This window comes from Enoplosus armatus, chromosome 3 (genome assembly GCF_043641665.1).
Source record: "Enoplosus armatus isolate fEnoArm2 chromosome 3, fEnoArm2.hap1, whole genome shotgun sequence".
NCBI lineage: Eukaryota > Metazoa > Chordata > Actinopteri > Centrarchiformes > Enoplosidae > Enoplosus > Enoplosus armatus.
Window position 1 is genome coordinate 15,241,822 of NC_092182.1, and position 18,866 is coordinate 15,260,687.

Consider the following 18,866-nt stretch of genomic DNA (forward strand, 5'->3'; position numbering starts at 1 on the left):
TTGCTGCTCTACACAGATCAGTTACATCTACTGTTATCTTTAGACATGGGAATAACTGGTCACCACAAAATGGTGAGTCCTTCCAGTGCTAAGCTGAATGTCCTCAATAATGCCCCCGGATTCCTCCTTACCGAGCAAAAAAGAAAAATACTTTCATCCATCTATTGACAAGGCAAATATAATAGGCTTTTATATCAAAGCAACAATTTCCATTTTATAAAGATGGCACTCAGTAATGTCACCTGTGCTATGAAGCCTAGCATTAAATTCTACACATTACAGTGATGCAGATGATTGTCGAGAAAAATGTGAGGCTGTTGAGTGGTTGTTAGCTCCCACCTGCCTCACGCTGGCTGTTAAGTGTGGGGACAGATGATCTCTGAAATCCCTGAGTGATTAGTGGTTACCTGGGGATGGGACTCCTCTGCTGTGGTAAACACTTGTGTTATGAGGTTTAGATTAGCAGTGACAAAAACATACAGCCCCTGTCACAACAGAGTATGAAAGATAAGCAGGCATGCAGGAATTTGTACGACAAAATTATCCGCAGATCAACAGAAAGGTGTTTTAGTTTGTTTTTTTAATTCAACTGTTGACCGTGTTGTCGTACAAATTCTTTTCACTGTCTAATAAATTTGAGAGTTGTCTTTTTTGAGGAAACGTAAAACAATGTCTTTCTGAAATATGAAAATGTCAAATGAAAAGGCCATGGTATTCAAATCCCTAGTTAATTAGGGTTCCGCTACCAGGAGGGTTTGAATGTTTGTGTCGAAGAACAGAAACATTTGCATTCCCCAAAGGGGAGCACGTCACCAGGATCGATAGGGTACTCTCTAAACTCCTGTTCTGCCTCCAAAAACTCTAACTCAGCACATCTTCTCCCTTGGAATTCTCTGGAATTAACTAACACCAAATTTTCACACTGGCTGCCTCCGTCATTTCCACAATACCACTGTTTCCTTTAAAACATCCACAAGTAAGCTTTCAGATAACATACGAAGCACCTGGTAAAAGGCCTAACACCACCTGAAATGTTTTGCCATCTTTTTAGTAGCATGGTTAAATACCAATGACCCCCTCATTCCATTGTTGCTTTAGAGCTTTCTCTGGAAATAGAGGAAGCTCCCAGAGAGACCGTCAAAGTGTGTGAGAGAAACAAACAGAACATCAATCTCATTCTAAACCCAAAGGAAAGAGCCTGGGGACGGATCTCTCAGGGTGTTAACTTAGGGAGGGGAAGAAAACGCCTTCGACAAGGAATTAATGAAATGGGTTTAGCACTGGAGTGGAAAAGTGGATATCAACTCAGTGTTACGCTCATAGCCTGCCAAACCGTATTTGATTACAACCATTCTTCTTTATTTACCACTTATGTCATATGCCCATGATGAATGACCCTTAAATTATTATTCCATTATCAAGTCTGATATGTGGTGAACTACTGTATGGTACAATTCAAATATACAAATATGCTCAGTGTATATACCAAGATAAACAATATACCATTCAACTATGATGCCATGTGTTAAAGCAACCGGCTTATCATACTTCCTTGATAAAGAACACATTTAAATTCCAGGAGCACACATTTGTCAATGCTTCACTTCAGTCTACTGATTTTGGTGATTGGAAGCTTCTTAATCATCACTAAGTCTAATTACCGCTTGGAAAGATGGCACCATTTTAAGAAATCTTTCGGGTATTAGGCTGTTTTCCCCCCTCAGACTTCCTACAGTCAAGTAGAGGTTGATTATAGAGCAATGGGGTGCAATATTTGGTCTTCTCTCTCTCTCTCTCTCTCTCTCTCTCTCTCTCTCAACAATCTAATCTGAAAAGTGAGTTAGATTAGTTCTGTAAAGTGATCAAAAAACAGCTGGAAATTACAGAGCCAACACGTCCGATTATAACAGCAAACCCAAAAACAACGTATTTTTAAAGCTGACTTCTCAAATCATACTCCTTTTACAAAAACATCTTACGTGAATTCAAGAGGAAACATTCTCCTGACATGGACAGACGTAGACTGACACTGACGAAAACCAAGACTAATGACATTTACAAATAATGGATAGCATTGATGTTTTTTTGTTTGGAAGGTACATGCAAAGAGTGTTTGAATTAACTGAGGTACAAAATCAGGCATACAGTTTATACCTTATGTATTTCAAACACACAGCAACTTCATAAAAATGTACAGATTATATTCTGCCATTGTAGACAGAGTACAGCTGATAAATCATCTGGCCAATATTAGCTTATCACACATTCAGTATGTATCTGTGCTAACACATGGCGGCTTATGTAACAAGAAACTGGAGTGCGTGTTGCAGTATGTTTTCAGAAGTTGTGAAACCAAGTTGCCATTACATAGTGAGATCTTTCATATTTATTTTTCTGTAAACTGTAAAATGCCTTGCTTAGTACATATCTTGGACACAGCTCTTCAATAACCAAATTTCAGGGATCTTAATTGAAAGTATCTGTTTATATCTTGCGTTTATGTAAAGAAACGATATATTTTCATCAGATTTTTAAACTCTCGCATGTTGAAATCAGCCTCAAAAAATGCAGTATCTGTCAGACATTAACACTAAACAAAAAAAGACATATGAAACCTTAATCTTTTACACAAATAAAAAAAAAAAAAAACCCAATACATTTAAAAAGCAGCCCACTGAAAAGAAACGACACAGTTAAAGCTTCCAGTTGCATAAAACAATACCCTCGGGTGTTGTTTTGCACATTTTGCAGAAGAAAACAGCCAATGCTAAAGATCTAAAGGGCTGTCAGGTTTGCATGGCATCGTTTCAATTTCATTTAAGCATTCTGTAGCTGTTCCATTTGAACAAAACACTTGTCTGTCCCAACAGCAAAAACTACTATACACGGTGACGACCACTGTGGAGTTTCAAGAGCTGGCAAATTACTACATTTTTATATATAAAAGACTGTAGTGACTGCATTTTTTAGGCATTTTCTACAGCTGCTCAAAATAACAATATAATTTATGCAAAGGTTAAAATTCAATTCATCAAATGCTACTTGACTCTTATTCAACAAGCTTATTATGCATTCTGCAGAGCACCTTGAGCTTGATAAAACATGCACAGCCTAATCCTATATCTTCAGTGATTGTCGCCATAATTCACGACGAGGGAAAATGAGCCTCGTGGACGGGATAGCCTACTTTTGAATTAGTTTTTCCTCGCCTCTGAAAAAGACAATCTTGAATGTAGCCCAAAAAAAAAGAAAAAACAATGAGCACAAAGCAAACACATGCTCTGTTGACCCACAATAACACAATGCAGGAAAAAAAGGAGCCTGAAGGTTCCATTGTCTCCGCTCTCCACAGGGCAGCACTGACTGACAGTTCAGCTGTAAGTAAAGCTGACACAGTATCACATCGCGGCAAGATTGTTTAAGGGGAAAGAGGACGTGGCGACTGAAGGACATGGGACATTTATTGATATGGCCAAGTCCTTGAGTGCAGCAGTATATGTCCTTCAGTGGCAGTGCCTTATTGCCTGGACATTAATCACTATTGTCATGAAGCACAGGAAATAAGTACACTAGTTTCCCCAACAGCATTTTCCCTCCCTTGTTTCAACCAGCCTGGTCGAATCCAGTTTGTGTGTGTGTGCGTGTGTGTGTGTTTTGGGTTGGATGTTGCTAGGACGGATGAAATGATTCGGAGTGAAGTGGCTGTGAGTCATTCTAAATGATTAAAATGCTACTGTGACCAGCTTGGAGTATCTTGGCTGAAAGAGCGAGTGAACTCAACCATACACACCAGGGCAATGAAGTGATGACGGATTGCCTTGATTAACATAAGTTAGACAAATAAACAGTTTAATCACAATTAATGTCAAATTACTATAATTATCACATAAAACAAAGCACTGTTCTCATAACGCTCAGCTCATATAAACTGAAATATTCCACTTCAGTATTAATGCCTGCATCTCCAGAAAGGACGACCTCAACTGTAATGTCCACTGGTCGCTGCGGATCAGTTGCGTCTCCTGGAAACGGCACGCTGCCCGTGTGCTTAGCTATTTTAGCAGCATGAAATTCACTTGTATATATACACATATAAATGTATTGACGATTTATTGATGATTTGTTTGTTACTGACTTGGTCTTTACGCGCTAGTTTTTCTGGTTTGTTTAGGTCTCCTATAACTGGGAAGCAAGACATGACCTGCTATGGTTTTGCTTCTGCTGATATACACTATTCAGGACATACAGACAAAAAATAAAGATAAGATAGTACGGATCTGTTACCACATTGATCATAAATAAGCTGCAAATGTGTACTCCATACTCTTGTAAAGCAATGTCAGCAAAACAACGTTGGAAATGTGGTTGCGGAAGAACAGACTAAAATCACGACGGAGACGTGACACAACTGGAAATCGATGCAGCCATGTCCATGAGGGGTCAACCTTGGCACTGATCTCACTTTTCCTCAAAATAATAGGCATCGATTCCCTTGTAATTTAATTATAACAACATACAACTTAAGAGCAGGGAGTAACGGGGTATAGGTGGTAGAGAATATTTATATTTCTTCTACATGCATGTTTCGCCCTGCTGGTGATCAGTCTTTGGTCAGTCTCAACAAATTTGATCCAGCAGTGTTAAAAGGCACCATGTTGAGTTTCTGACCACTAGCAGCGCTATAAATGAATTTTTTTATGAGGGTGTCCCCATTTTGTTTGTATCGTTTGCATGCACGGACGCACATGCACGAGCATGCGGGTGGCGTGATCCACATACACACATCCTGCCGCCGACTTCACACTATTCCTCTGATCAACAGGGAAGGAGAAGACTGATAACTAGTATCCAGGATTTACAATATTCAACACATTTGTTAGACCTCAAGGATACACACAAAGCGTTTTGGTAAAAAAACAATGAATGTAAAGAGTAAACAACTTTAGTTTGTTTACAAGAAAACTACATTAAAAAGGAGCAGCACAGCCTCTAGTCGTCGCAAATGAATACCCACAATAGTGCTTATCAGGTTTTGAGCTTGTTGTTCGCACTGGGAAAATGAAAAGTATGCTTCGATAATCATTGATCATTTTTAAAGACCTATTCTTTATATAGACCATATCGAGAGATGTCCTTTCTCATTGACACCTCATTTTCTCCCTCCACGCTCTTTCTGCTGTTGTGTCACATGTCGATGGTGCAATCGAACAACACACCTGGTAAATGATTGGCTGTTTGCGTGTCAGCTCTGTTATTAAGGGATATGATAGGCTGTTTATAAGCCAGGGCGTATTCGTTATGCGCTTTCATGGCAATTTGCATTTAATGCCTTTAAGTGACACTTTCAAACATTCTCTCGGACAATTTCCTCATTGCTATTGATGAAGCGTCTATCACTGGTACACATCGCTGTCATTTTCTCACCCAGGCCTAACTTATTGTTAATGGTGGTGCGACTGCTCTGAAGACACAAAACACAAAAGACAGAATAACTATAAGTGTTCTAATTTAATAATAGAAGTAGCTTTCCAAAGTCTGAGTTTGCTTCACATTATTTGATACACACTTTTCTTTAATATTACTACAAAAAAGTACTTTGATTTCTTATGCAGTAACTGCCAATATACTGCACTTTCATCATTTTCAAGTTCTATTTCATGTATACACAATGTTGCTTAATCACACAGCAATGTACTTTGGAGATGCAAAGTAAGAATCCCTTTTTAAAAAGCTCAATGCATTCCAAACATAATTCCAAATGAATGGCCCCACGTCCAAAAACAGACATAAAATACGTTTTGGAAAATTGAGTGAATTAATCAAACAATTCTGAAAGTAACCCACAGTTGCAAGTGTATGCTTACACTTGACCTGACAATACTTGGAAATGATGAACAATTTTTCAAACAGCATTTTCCATCAGTAAGGACATTCTGCAACAGTAACACTGAACTAGAAATTTCTACTCTAGTGCAAGAAATCATTTCAACCTTAAACGATTCCTCAAGCGTCTCATTTTCCAGACTGCCTTCTCTGCACTAAAAGAAAAATACTGTTTTTATTTACCTTTAGGGTACTTTAAATGTCCTGCAGTTAACATAATCGCCCTAATTTTTGTAAAGCTGAGTGGTAGCATAAACAAAACGGACTTCATGTTATCAGTAACTACAATTTATGGAGGAAACTGTGGAATAATAAAAAGGTGGCTCATTTCACAGACTTTTTCCTCAGCTGATCAGTTTGAAGAAAACTTTTCCCAAATCACAGTGGTGGTCACTGCTTAACCACCATAACACAACATGAATAACACACTAAGGCACAACTGTCCTCCAAAACCAGACTACAGTCTCAAGTCGGCACCATCATAGTTTGAACAATGTTCTTAATAACAAAATTATATTGTTGTTTTAAAGTTTATCCAGTCTAATTAGACAGATAGATAAGCTAGTCATTAAATTTGAAAGCAATAAGCAAAGGATGAGCATCACTAGCAAAAAGGATAAACAGCGAATTATCTGCACATGAGTGGAAAGTGATTACAGTTGCGATGTTTCCCCATCGGACCATTTAGTGGGTGGCACAGGCAGCTGGTGGAGAGACAACAGATAACAGTGTGCTGAGCCCATCCATGATCAAGACTGAGCATATGTTACTGATGCTATTTTTAAAACCAGGAGAAAGTTAGTTTTGAGATGTTGTGCCAGTACAGTACATATTGAACCAATTATCCAGAGAAGGTGGAGGAGGACCTTGATGATAACGATGCTGCTGCCAACATCAGTGATGTCCAGACAGCTGGCATCCTGCTGTCACAGCAGTACATCAGCACCTCATTAATAACATGTTTGCTCACTAATATTGTATTTGCAGTGGACACTGATGTGTTATTTGAAAAGGACATCCCTACAATACGCAAGCGAAAATGTCCATTATGTTTGTCAAAAAGTAGTGATATTTTTTTTACTTAAATTCCCCAAATCCAGTTCATTGAAGTCCTATTGTCTATGCTACCAATTATTCCCCAGCTGTATCACGAGGCCTTCGCCTTTATATTCACATAGCATGCAATAATGTCCTCATTCCTTAAGTGATGTAATCAGGAGAATTTCTATAATTAATGACATGCTATGCTTCTGACGACGACTGCAGAGCTGCAATTCCAACCACGCAACTTTAAAACAAACGTGGTTGTATTAATGTGAACTACAGTTTTCACCACACCCTCTTACAGAATCTCCATATTGTTGTAGGGGGTGACAGTTTGGGGAAAAAACACCCGAGGACGTCATTTTATATGATTGTTTATTGCCTCTACATATATACTTGGGCAAAACTCTGGGCAAAAAATCCAATATGCATACTGATTTAAGAAAGAAAATAACCCAACACCCTGTCAAATCTTTTATTTTTATGTTAACTTAAGCACCAGTTTAGTAGTACTGTCTACGATGTAAGTCTATAATCTATATATAAAGACAGCGTGTCAAAGAGGTCACCTGGCCTAAAACGGTAGATGTACACAGTTATGTGACAGTGTTCAAGTAGTTAAATTGGATTTATCCTCCATCACCATCTAGCTGGTCTGCCAGTCAGCCTGTATTGCCTTTCTGCTGCGTGTCAGAGGTCTGATGAGACATGCCATATGAGAAATCTCAGCTGTGTTAGGGGCTTGGAAGGCTACTAGTCAATAAAGCTGCAAACTAAGGACGTGGAAGCATGGAACTGGGGGATTTTGGGGCAGAGGGGGGGTGACTCAGAGAGGAACTATTCTCCTGTGTTACATCACTGCTGCCTCACTATGGGGGATGATTGGTGCCTCAGAATAAAAACATCAAATATACTTGGGATGCATGCTAACTAAAAGTGTTAGAGCAAAATCTCTCCAGTTGACACAATGTTAAAATGAAATTTTACATATAACTGATTATACAATTTAGATGTAATTACTCTTCAAAAGCTTCTAATGGCACGTTAATAGAACCAGACCGATACATTCATGGGCAATTATTATCAGCCAATATTAGCTAATCACAGATATATCTATTAGCATGTATGTTGGCTGACAAGTAATAAGAAGGGCAGAAATGCCAAAAATGTTTGTAATAATATAGAAATGGTCTAGCCATCACGTTTTGTCCACCAGTGAGCACTAACAAGTTTGATTTTGAAGTGTAACATTTCTCGCTCAGTACATATATTTTTCACAAGTCTTCATTAACCAAATATAAAGGATCCTTAGAAGAAATTTTGTGTTCATATTCAGATGTCATGTCATATCGGCTGATGTAAGATTATCAGATTTCTTAACTCTCAAATGTCAATTTACGCATCAACCTAAAAAATACAGTCGTGGTGGAGCCACGGAGCTATTGGAAAAATCTAATTGTGACCAAGATGAGTACAGGAAATAGCATACTACTCTACCGGTCTACATCAAAGAATATATCTTCGGATCCAGGAAGACTGAACAGATGTTTCTAAACAACATATGAAGACCTATTAGACCTTACTGTTTACATATTCTGCCTGTGTTTGCCCACTGATTTTTTTTTTCAATCTAACCTCAAACTTAATCCTAACCTGTCGTATTGTTATCTTGACCTCAACCCAACCTGAGCCCTTGCGCCTCACCATGGCCTTACTTTAATTCTCACCTAAATCAGGACCTATCCCAAACCCACAGAGAGCTGCGCTTTGAGAAACGGTATACGAGAGGGAAAACAGACTTCGTCACAAGACCAGTATTGCACCATGTTCTGTGACCTGTCTGAAATTGTAGCTATATTTCCATGGCAGGGTTTATACCATGGTCACATAGTGTGTTGTCATAACTGTTGTCAAAAGTGGTGGTAGTAACACCTATGAAAATATGACTATCTAAAAACTGCAGAAGGAATCGCACATTTCGGCAGCTGTGATAAATGAGTGTCCAGTAGTGTTAAGCTCAGGCTGTACACACTAACACACACCTGTTAATATTCAATCAATCTTCTTTAATAGTTAAATCTCTAGCTGCACACAATCTGATGGGTCACAAATGTCTGTGCAACATCAATAATCCTGAACTGGTATTCGATATTCCAGGAGTACGTTTGTGCTCCGGTGGCATTAATCGCCCCTCATACAGGCACATCTATCTACGAGCCAACAGCGCTAACTATCGCCCTCATCCTCGTTTCTACCTACGCATATGACAGCAAGCAGACACATAAATTATCTCTCCACGTAAACCGAGACCACAACTATAGTAAGCCTGTAATAAAACTTGGGACCCCTTATAAACACCACAACAAAACTATAGGCTTGACGGACAGAGACATCCTGGTAAATCCACGGGAGATAAAGTAACTCAATGAGCACCACAAATCTTCTGAGAGCCCGCAGGAATGTTAGAGTGGCTTACATTTCCTGGGATTGATGGATTCGTGAGACCGTGCACCGCGTCGTGTGAATAACCGGTGTTGTGTAGCTAACATGGAAGACGTGAGGGTCAAACAGGAGTTGTTGTGGGGAAACCAGGGCTGGACGTTTAGCCTAACGTTAAAAAAAAAGAAAAAAAAGCAGGGGATAGTTTGCGCCATAGTCCTGCTGCCTAATCAATAACACGCACACAAATTGCGGAGACTAAACGTCTCAGCGTTAACGTAACCGTTGGACGTTAAACTCGGCTCGGCCCTGTAACCGTCAGTGGAACCGAGCCTGAACGTTGCCTCTGAAAAAACATCTTAACTCGACAACCAAAAGTCGCTTCTCCCCTTGATTATAAAAGACCTATTCAACACTGTGGACGCTCAGTAGTTCGGCTACATGCATGATGGCTAACCCGTGTTGCTTAGTACTTACCAGGGTGACAGTCTTTGTGTTTGGGCAAGGTTAAAAACATTAAGGATAAAATCCACCAGTAACTCGGTTCCCGTATTCTCCACATGTTAGACTACTCATTGAGAGTAACAAGAAGGCAACGGGTGACAAAGTTTTTCAGTCTTTTCTCTTCTTTAAAAAAAAAAAAAATCACATACACACGACCGAAGCTGAAACGAAGTTGGCACAGCAGCCACGAAGGCAGAGCATCAAAGTACTGGTTAGCGGTTTAGACGACGCAGTCTCAGCTGTTTTAAAAAGACACATTTATTCGCCTCCACTCCGAGCAGGGGCTGTTTTTAGCTTCGAGGAATAAAACGTTACGCACCCCGCAGCCGTGCAAAGACAGTTCAAAATCTGTTGGACTCCACCGTGCCTGTAGCGGGCTTCCAGATAGCGACATTCCCGAAGTGTGGAGGGGTCAATCGGCGATCAATCGCTGTCTTTAACTACAGGAAAAAAGTGGTCGCATAATATTGATTACACGTGGTCATTATTAAGTGATTATCCGCGGCGTCAGCGTGACGAAGAGCAATGCACAACGCGAAGAAAAGTGGTGCTGGAAATGTCCCATTCTTCCATCCAGGAAGTAGACTAGCGGTCAGGCATGCATGGATATCTGGCTACTGGTCCCATCCTACCGGACAGGCTGCGTGTGAGAGGGAGCCAGCGCGGGGCGGGAGCAGCGGAGGGAGGGGAGGCGGCTCTTGGATTTGCTGAATGCAAAATGACTCGGAACGGACCAAGAGGCTGGCTATTCTCTCTATGCTGCTGTGATGAAGAAGACTCCAGAAATCAATGTCAGATTGTCAAGTCACCAAGTCCAGAGTGGATCCCGCCGCCTCTTTTAAATGTTGCATCAAACATGTTGCATCAAACATGATGAAATGCTGTAATATCATCGAGCTGAGGCCATACAGCGGATTGCAGCCTTGTTCAAAAAAGAGAAAATAGTCTCCCTGCTAAAGCCACTGATTCCAGCCCCCATCCTGTCATTTCATCTTTTTGTTGCTTCCTCCCAGGCCCCATTATTAAAATGACCCTCCTGTGACCACACAGTGATGTCCCTTTGCCTCCTGCTGGCAGAACTGTGAATGGAATACTTTAGCAGTAATCATCACCTGGAATATCATCATGTACGAGTGTGTACTGATTGGAGAATTATGCATCCACCGGTGACACTCCCTTAGGTAAATGTGTAGTCAGTGGTGTTCTTGCAGAACTATCCAGCTGGACATTTAATTTGAGGAATCTGATTAAATTTCTCATTTAATTACCCAGTTCTCTGCAGGGCCATTGAAGACAGTCACAAGGGCCCTTTGCTTTTAATGTGGGCCATCTGCTTCCTCTCCAAAATGCCTACCTTTTCAAAGCCCCCACACCCTCGTGGGCATCCTCGCACGATCCTCCAGGCTGCACTACCTCCACACACACTGCAAAACATTACCATGGTTGACAATACTCCAGAGCTGGCTGCATTCTGACTGATCAAGTGCAATTAACCTTAACAGAACTTTCTGAATACTCTCCAGTTTTGTTTTTCGGTCTTGGTCTGTCAGGGGACACAACAGGGTGGCCCTTTAAATTAATCATGTGGACTCCAAATATCTTTCTGCAACAGACCTTATGTGAAGAGGTGCAGGTGAAAAAACTAATCTCACTGTAACTATATAAACAACCAAATTAGGTTAACTGTAAATATATGCAATTGTAAATGGCACACTCATCAGTATCATATAATGTAAGAATCCTACGGCTTTTTGACTTAATAATCGCAACTCAGGCTTCGCTCACTAGTTTTCTTTTCAGAGCTTTCTGCCAGATCTTATCAGTGAGTAGAGTTTGCTCAGTTGACTAGCAGTAAACTAAATATCTTTTGGTTTTGGACGGATAAAACAAGCAATTTAAAGACCTCACCATGGGCTCAGGCCTCTCCTTTTCTGCCACTTTAAAGACCAAACAATTGATCGATTAATTAAGAAAATAATGGACAGACGAATCAATCATGAAAATAATCAGAAGAAGGAGCCCTTATGTTATAGTTAAAACATTAACATGCAGTGGTCCCATGAGTTTCCTTTCTCACTATACTGTTTCAGCAAATTACCTTTCATGTAGTCGGAAAAATAGCGCACAAAAAGCAATCAGTGTAAACATAAGTAATAGACAGTCGAAAATTAAAAGGCAAAGGTAACATTTGTGGTCATAATTGAAGCAATAAGCAACAAGGCTCCTCAAAGCCGAGGCTGCGAGTTACTTTGTGAGCTCTGCGAAACATTGCCTTGCAGCTGTTTTGAAATCAACCATGACACGATCCACCGCTCATGGCTTTAATAAAAAGGACGTTAAGTGTTCCTCAATGTTTTATTTCATTTTCAATAAATAGCATTCAAATAATAAAAGAAAACAGATGGGTGACATGTTCTTCATGGTAAAACGTAAGTTGAGATTATTAAAAACAAAATGCAAATACAGAGTACTTCATCAGATGAGTGTTTGTACTTGTTGACTAATTCTGTGGTTGCATCTCAGCCCCTGTTGAAACTCAATTTTCTCCTGAACAGTAACACTTATTAGCCTCCCTGCATGCAGTGCACTGTTTACTAAAACATGTGAAATTATGGGACAGTATAATTAATAACACAGCAATTCAGCAAGTTGCATCCATGGCACCCAACCTGGTGTGTGTTTGTTGCAAACACATAAAAGCAATTACTGCCAACATACTGTAAAATGAGTTATGACCAAAAAAAAGCCCCAAACTACCCTCCACGCTCCGCAGTATTTCTTTGCACTTTCTAGTAGTTTCACGAAGCATTTGTAATGCGTCCTCTGACATTTGACATTCTAATCTTTTTCACCCTTTGGGAGTTGAGACCCTAAAGGCATCCTAACACTTTGTCTGACAGTTAAATTGTACTTAAGATTAAAAAAGAAAAGAAAAGCTGAGATGTACATGATTCATGCGAGTCCAGCCATGACACCAGCTTAGTCCCACGGGCATCTCCTTCCTCTTTGCCCTTAAGTGGTTTGAGAATCACACTTGTATTATTTTTTCAAACACATTTCACATGTTGACAGTTGGTACATAATGTACGACTGTGTGCATCAATTATGTAATGCAATTCAGGCTATGACCATATATAATTTATTTGATTCTCAATCTCTTACATTATTTAATCAAAAGCTATTTTTAACATTATTACTCTCCCCAAATAGTTTTATCTTTTGTTGGTCCATCGTCTAGTTCTCCACATTATCGTGTCACTGAATCTACTCTGCATTAATGCTTCAGGACGGCGTCACGAGTGTCTGTCAGCCGCTGCAGGACATCCTTAAAAAGGGTACCACTCTAAAACTGCGTAGAGGTGTTCATAAGTAAGCCTCAAGCATGACAATACCAGTTTTTTGGTTTTCTTTCCATTACAAAAAATATGCTTTAAAACCCAAAATGTCAAAGAAGAGGGATGCACTTTGCAAATTGTTGTGATCTTCCTGTCCAGTGAATTTCTATCGTCATTATCTTCAAAATATAGATTATATTTGCATTAGAACCACATCATAAGAAATGATGTTTGTCCTTTCGAGGCTGAGTTGTTTTTTAAGCCAATTTTAGGGGCGAATATTACAGGACTATTCCGGTGTTTAACATCTTTTAGCCGATCACGAGAAATCGCGAGTATTTGGGAGTGTCACGCAGGAGAGTACAAGGCAACAAGGGATGGAACAGATAGTGCAGGCAGACAGGAAGGGTTTGGTGATTTATTGACAATAAATATTGTCCTGGTGAGGAATTCGAAGCCACCATTGCTCAGTCATTTACTGTTCTCTTTAATGAACCACTTCTACATGGGGGCAATAAAAAATTACCCTCACACGACTCGTGCCTCGTAAAATAATGATGTCTGTCCGAAAAGAGCGACAGGTCTCTATAAAGTATCTCTGGAGATTTAGCTATGCTGATATTTCATATTACAAACAGCCATTCATTGTGGCTACCCTTGTTCTACATGAGCAGAGAAATATGAGGCTGCCTGTAACCTGTTTAAATTACTTTCTGTTGTATTGTACCACATTACTAAACAATAATCTGATTGTGACTAATGCTGGAATCAACTGTTTTGTTAAATTATCAGGCATGAATTTCCTACAGCGTTGTATAATTGCCATACTTCTGCCCAGTTTTGTCACCATCTGATCTACTTGCCTGTTCAATGTCATTTTACTGTCAACTATAATATCTAATGACTTTGTTTTGTTCACTTGTTCAATGTGGTAAAGTGCGAAGAGGGCATATTTTGAACCAAACACCAAACATAGTCTCTTCTACAGTCAGGCAGGTACAGATGCAGGCACAGGTTTCAGGGTACAGGTAGCAGGTACAGGGCTCAGGTTTGTAGCTACAGGTTACAGGATTCACAGGCTTGAAAGCAAAGGCACAAGGCAACAATGACTGGCAGGGAACGAGTGGAAATGGGCCCGTTATATACTGCAGGGGAAGTGGAAACAGGTGAGCAGGTGGATGTGGGAGTCAGGTGACTGGGACAGGTGGACAAGTCTGAGGGCATCCGGCGGACAGGTAGAGAACAGCAATGAAGGGGCCTAGGGAAGTGGAACTGTGGCTGGAGGGAGGGACAGAGGGACAGAATGTGAGAGGCATAGCTGCCAAGCATATTTAATGTGTTTTTGACGTCTCCTTGGCAACCACTGGTTGCATTTAATTTCTTCAGCGTATGACAGACAACTTAATCCATTACAAAGAACATTACGTCTGATTTTATTTTTGTCAAAGTTATGTTATTGTTGTGTTGTAATGCATGGATTGATTTGAACAGTCTGCCTGTGTGGCGCATTCATGTGCTGCGGGAAGCCAGCTGCCAAAACAGGATTGCATTCATCATGCTGATGGAAAGGTGTGAAGACAATCTATAAGCAAATAGGTAGACGTTGCAAAGTAAAATGTGAATTTTGTAGCAGCCAGCTAAATCTTGGATATTGAATGTGCTCATAATTCCTCTCAGGGATTTAGGAGGGATTTTATTTTTGCAATTTTGCATCAAAATAAAGTTGCCCCTGAGAAAAGCAGATGGGAAACTCACTCCTGAAGTGCAACTACTATCCCCTGTATTGATAATTGATGATATTCTATTGGTCATCTGTCTCCCTCAGTGTGAAGACTTACACTGGCAGACAGTGTTAGAACAAATTCTGCACTTCCTGTACTGTAAGTGTTAACTGAACCACTCTGTTTCCCATTTTTAGTTAAATCAGTTTAAATAATTATAAGATCATACAGTTGTTTCATATGTGCAAATGACTTAATTCTTCAAAGTAATGCTTCTCTGTCAAATTCAGAGAGGCTTTGCCATGATGTAATATGTTGGTGCAGTTGACCTAATTTTGGGAGGATGGAGAATAATTTTCTGTAATGCGGAGATAATGAGAGAAACATGGAAAGTTTTAGATTTGGGTGGTCAGTATTGGATAAAGGAGATGTGAGCACTAGAAAAAAAATGAGTTTGCCAGTGAGAGAAAAAAGAGAGTTATGACTTGAATGATTTGAGGCTATAGTAGTTACTATTTGAAGCCAGTAGAGGGTGTCTGCAAAATTCATGTTGCCATTAATCAGTGAAGTTGTTCAAACCACCTAGGACCATCAGTGAAGAATATAATAGATTAATTTGTCACAGAAGGGCAACGAATCCCAGCAAAAACTTGGATGGATGATTTAATAGCCAAGAAATCAAGAATATAGAGTCAGAGAGTCAACGTGTTTAATATGGTGTATTGAAGCCACCATAATTTACTCGATGTCAGTGTATAGAGCGTTTGTGTTGTCATCAACGGTAACCACTGGTAACCACTTTGCAAGGAGGACGCCCACTATCTATTTAGTGTCAGAACAGTCAAAACATAAGAAAAACCTGATGTTACTTTTCCATTGTGACTATAATATCGAGCTCTGAGACATCAGTTTATTACCTTTGTTTGTGTGTGTTGTCAACACAGAGCAGCCATTGTTCTGCACATGGCAACCGCTGACTTCTTCCAACGTGGAAGAAAAATCATCCCAGAATATTCAGTGACTCCATTTGTGTCGTGAAGTAAAACATCAATGTTTTTTTTCTCCTTTTTCTTTTACAGATAATTTGTACCAGGATCGGCAAAGCTCAGGGATCAATTTTCATTTCACTTCCAACAACTTGTGCTAACTCGCAAGTCACAGAGGACTGTTGAAAGTTATCACCATTTATCAAATGATGCAAAACTGCTGGAGAAAAAAATTGAGAGAGAGAATAACAGAATCTTTCTTGAAATTGCTCGAGGAATTTGCATACATGCATACATGGATCATCTTCAGCTGAATCAATTCAAATGCTAAGCAGGATGGATACAATATGGTTATACAGGATATTGAGATACAGAGGAAAATAATGCAGTTATGGTTTAAAACTGCAAACATTTTGCCTTTATACACATGATATGAGTTCTGTTTCTAATTGATGGCTGCAGTAATATGTTCTGGCTGCTGCGTCTTGGCCATCCACAGCAATCAAAGCAGGTTTGTGTCTCACCATGGAGCCTGGTTCCACTTGCTGTGGGATCTCCACTGTTTCTAAAATAGATTAGAAGTTGGCTCCTTGTTAAATTAGCGGATGCTTTTATGTCCTTGCTCTGATTGAAAAGAGGAATGACAATCCTCAAACTCCCCTCATGTCCAAAGTCATTAAAATTAAGATACCTCTGACTTTCATCAATAATTCAGAAGTTGCCGCATTTATCTCCCTCCTGGCTCTTGCTGGCGTCTTTTTAGGCACAGAGCGACTGCTCGAGCTGGCAGATGTTTGGACACATGGGCACGCAGCGCTGTACAAAATAAGCTGTCAGAGTAATGCGTCCCGATAAAGGAAATCAGCCTGTCAGCATCATGGCAGAGAACTGCATCCTCTGGGTTGTACACCACATCCGTAACATGATTTGAGCATGATGATATTCCCCATTAGTGTTTCAGCTGATGGCTCTGCTTCTGGTCTTTTGTGTTACTTAACAACTGTGCACATTAAGTGTGAAGATCCTCCAAGCTTTCTTGTTTAACTTTGCATCATGTACTTCAGTTCATCCACGGCCTCCCACGAACATCAGATATCTCAGGGTCTTCTTGCCACAACTAATCATTCAAATGAGTCTCAACTCACCTGCATAATTACCAGCATAAACCACCAAATGCAAACGTGACGTTGGATCCAATCACTGAACTTATAGACAATTTATTCCAAGACTAATTAAACCTGCTGAGCTGGCGAGTGTTGGCCTGATGCAGAATTTTATTATGATAAACAAGGACACATTTTTAACCTTTCAAGTGAGGACGGCAGTGATAGATATTCCATTTCTCTACATTTTTTCTGCCCTTTTCCTGCTCGATTGAATTGAATTCAACATATTCAAAACAGGTGGACTTCTATTAACTCCAGGGGACCGAGGAGGTCTGGAAAGATGACCTGACACACTCTTGTCCCTCTATTAGGAGGTACTGTTGCTCAGTTTGATAACGTCAGAGGGTTCTGAGTCACTTCTGTTGGCTTCATCTCTATATTCATTATATTTTCTTGAACTCCCTTTAATCCCTGTGTGGTATTCACTTTTGGACCCAGTAATGATGTTTGCTGGGTCAAACTGACCCTGGAAAATTGTCATTTTAAGTCAATACAGAAAAAAAAACTTCCATGTAAATACGTCACATAATATTTTTCTATATTTACAGTTTTAAATGTACATTTTCCAGACATACCTAACAATATCTATTATACCTGACAAAGACTTTAAAGGGGTGTCTGAAAATGTGTTAATGTCTACTTTGAAGGCATTATATAAGTTCAATTTTATTATTGGCTCAGTACCTTCTAATGATGTAGGACAACACTGACTAAATTCTTCCTATTCTACTTGCTTATGTTACTTGTACCAATCAGTGAGATAAATTATGTATTTGTAAGGAAGACCTGGTCAAGATAGCATTCACACATTTAGAAGACAGGATAAATGTATTGCTGCTGTTGTAAATGTAAGTTTTTTGGAACATATCTAACATGTGATGTGAAGGCACATGTTGTCTTCTTTGGATGTGAGCTGTGCCTTGCCTAACTCCTCTAGAAAGAGCCCCGTATTCTGGATATTTTTTATTGTGCCAGCCTGCGTTTGTTATCATCCAGATCACAAAAACATGGTATGCCAAAACAAGGGGGAAGTCTATTTTACACATCTAAGTCTGTCTTGGGGAGTGCTAATACATGTGAAAAAAAATTCTATAATGCCTTTTGTGGTTCCAGGGGAAGCTGCGCAAAATGTGAAAAATTGGTTGTTGTTGAAGACTTCAGATTTGAAAATGAAATAAATCTGGGAGTGTGGAGTTAGAAAGAAGTGAGCTTACCAGACGTCTGTAGCCTGCTCCTCATCTTTGCTTGAGGCCAGCGGCTCGAGGCTACATTAGCCGCTACTAGCATAGCACAATCGAGTTGCTAGGTGCCAGGTTTTGAAGGAAGAAGAATTCGTAGAATAAAAAAAGAAGATATCTCTGGTTCTGCTGCTTTTTTAAACTGTCCATCATGAGCGTACAATGTCTTAGGAGTGCAATGCTAAATCGGCAGTAGCGGAAGAAGTATTCAGATCTTTTACTGAAGTAAAAGTAGCAATACTACAGTGTAAAAATACTCTGTTACAAGTTAAAGTCCTGCATTCAAAACCTTAAGTAAAAGTGCAAAAGTATTAGCATCCGAATATAACTTAAAGGACCAAGAGTAAAAGTACTCATTATGCAGAAAGGCTCATTTCAGAGCCATATACATTATAATTCTGGATTATAATTAGTGATGCATTAATGTGCAGATGGTAAAGGTGGAGCTGATTTTAATTACTTTATATACTGCTGGGTAGCTTAACCTATAATAAGCTATCATAAGTTATTAGTTGATTTATATTTTGTATTAAAAATCTCTATCTAAATG

The 18,866-nt window shown here is 39.6% G+C and overlaps 1 protein-coding gene across 2 annotated transcripts in view; it reads right to left on the reverse strand.

The window, feature by feature from the left end:
* ca16b (carbonic anhydrase XVI b) overlaps positions 1 to 9,928 on the reverse strand; it is a 93,547-nt gene extending 83,619 nt beyond the window's left edge. Inside the window, exon 1 of one of the 2 annotated variants that reach the window (XM_070902303.1) lies at positions 9,844 to 9,928. In XM_070902303.1, the coding sequence (XP_070758404.1) occupies positions 9,844 to 9,928 (85 nt within the window). The remainder of the gene's footprint in view (positions 1 to 9,843) is intronic. The other variant, XM_070902304.1, reaches the window with a different exon arrangement.
* Between the last annotated feature and the right edge of the window lie 8,938 nt (positions 9,929 to 18,866).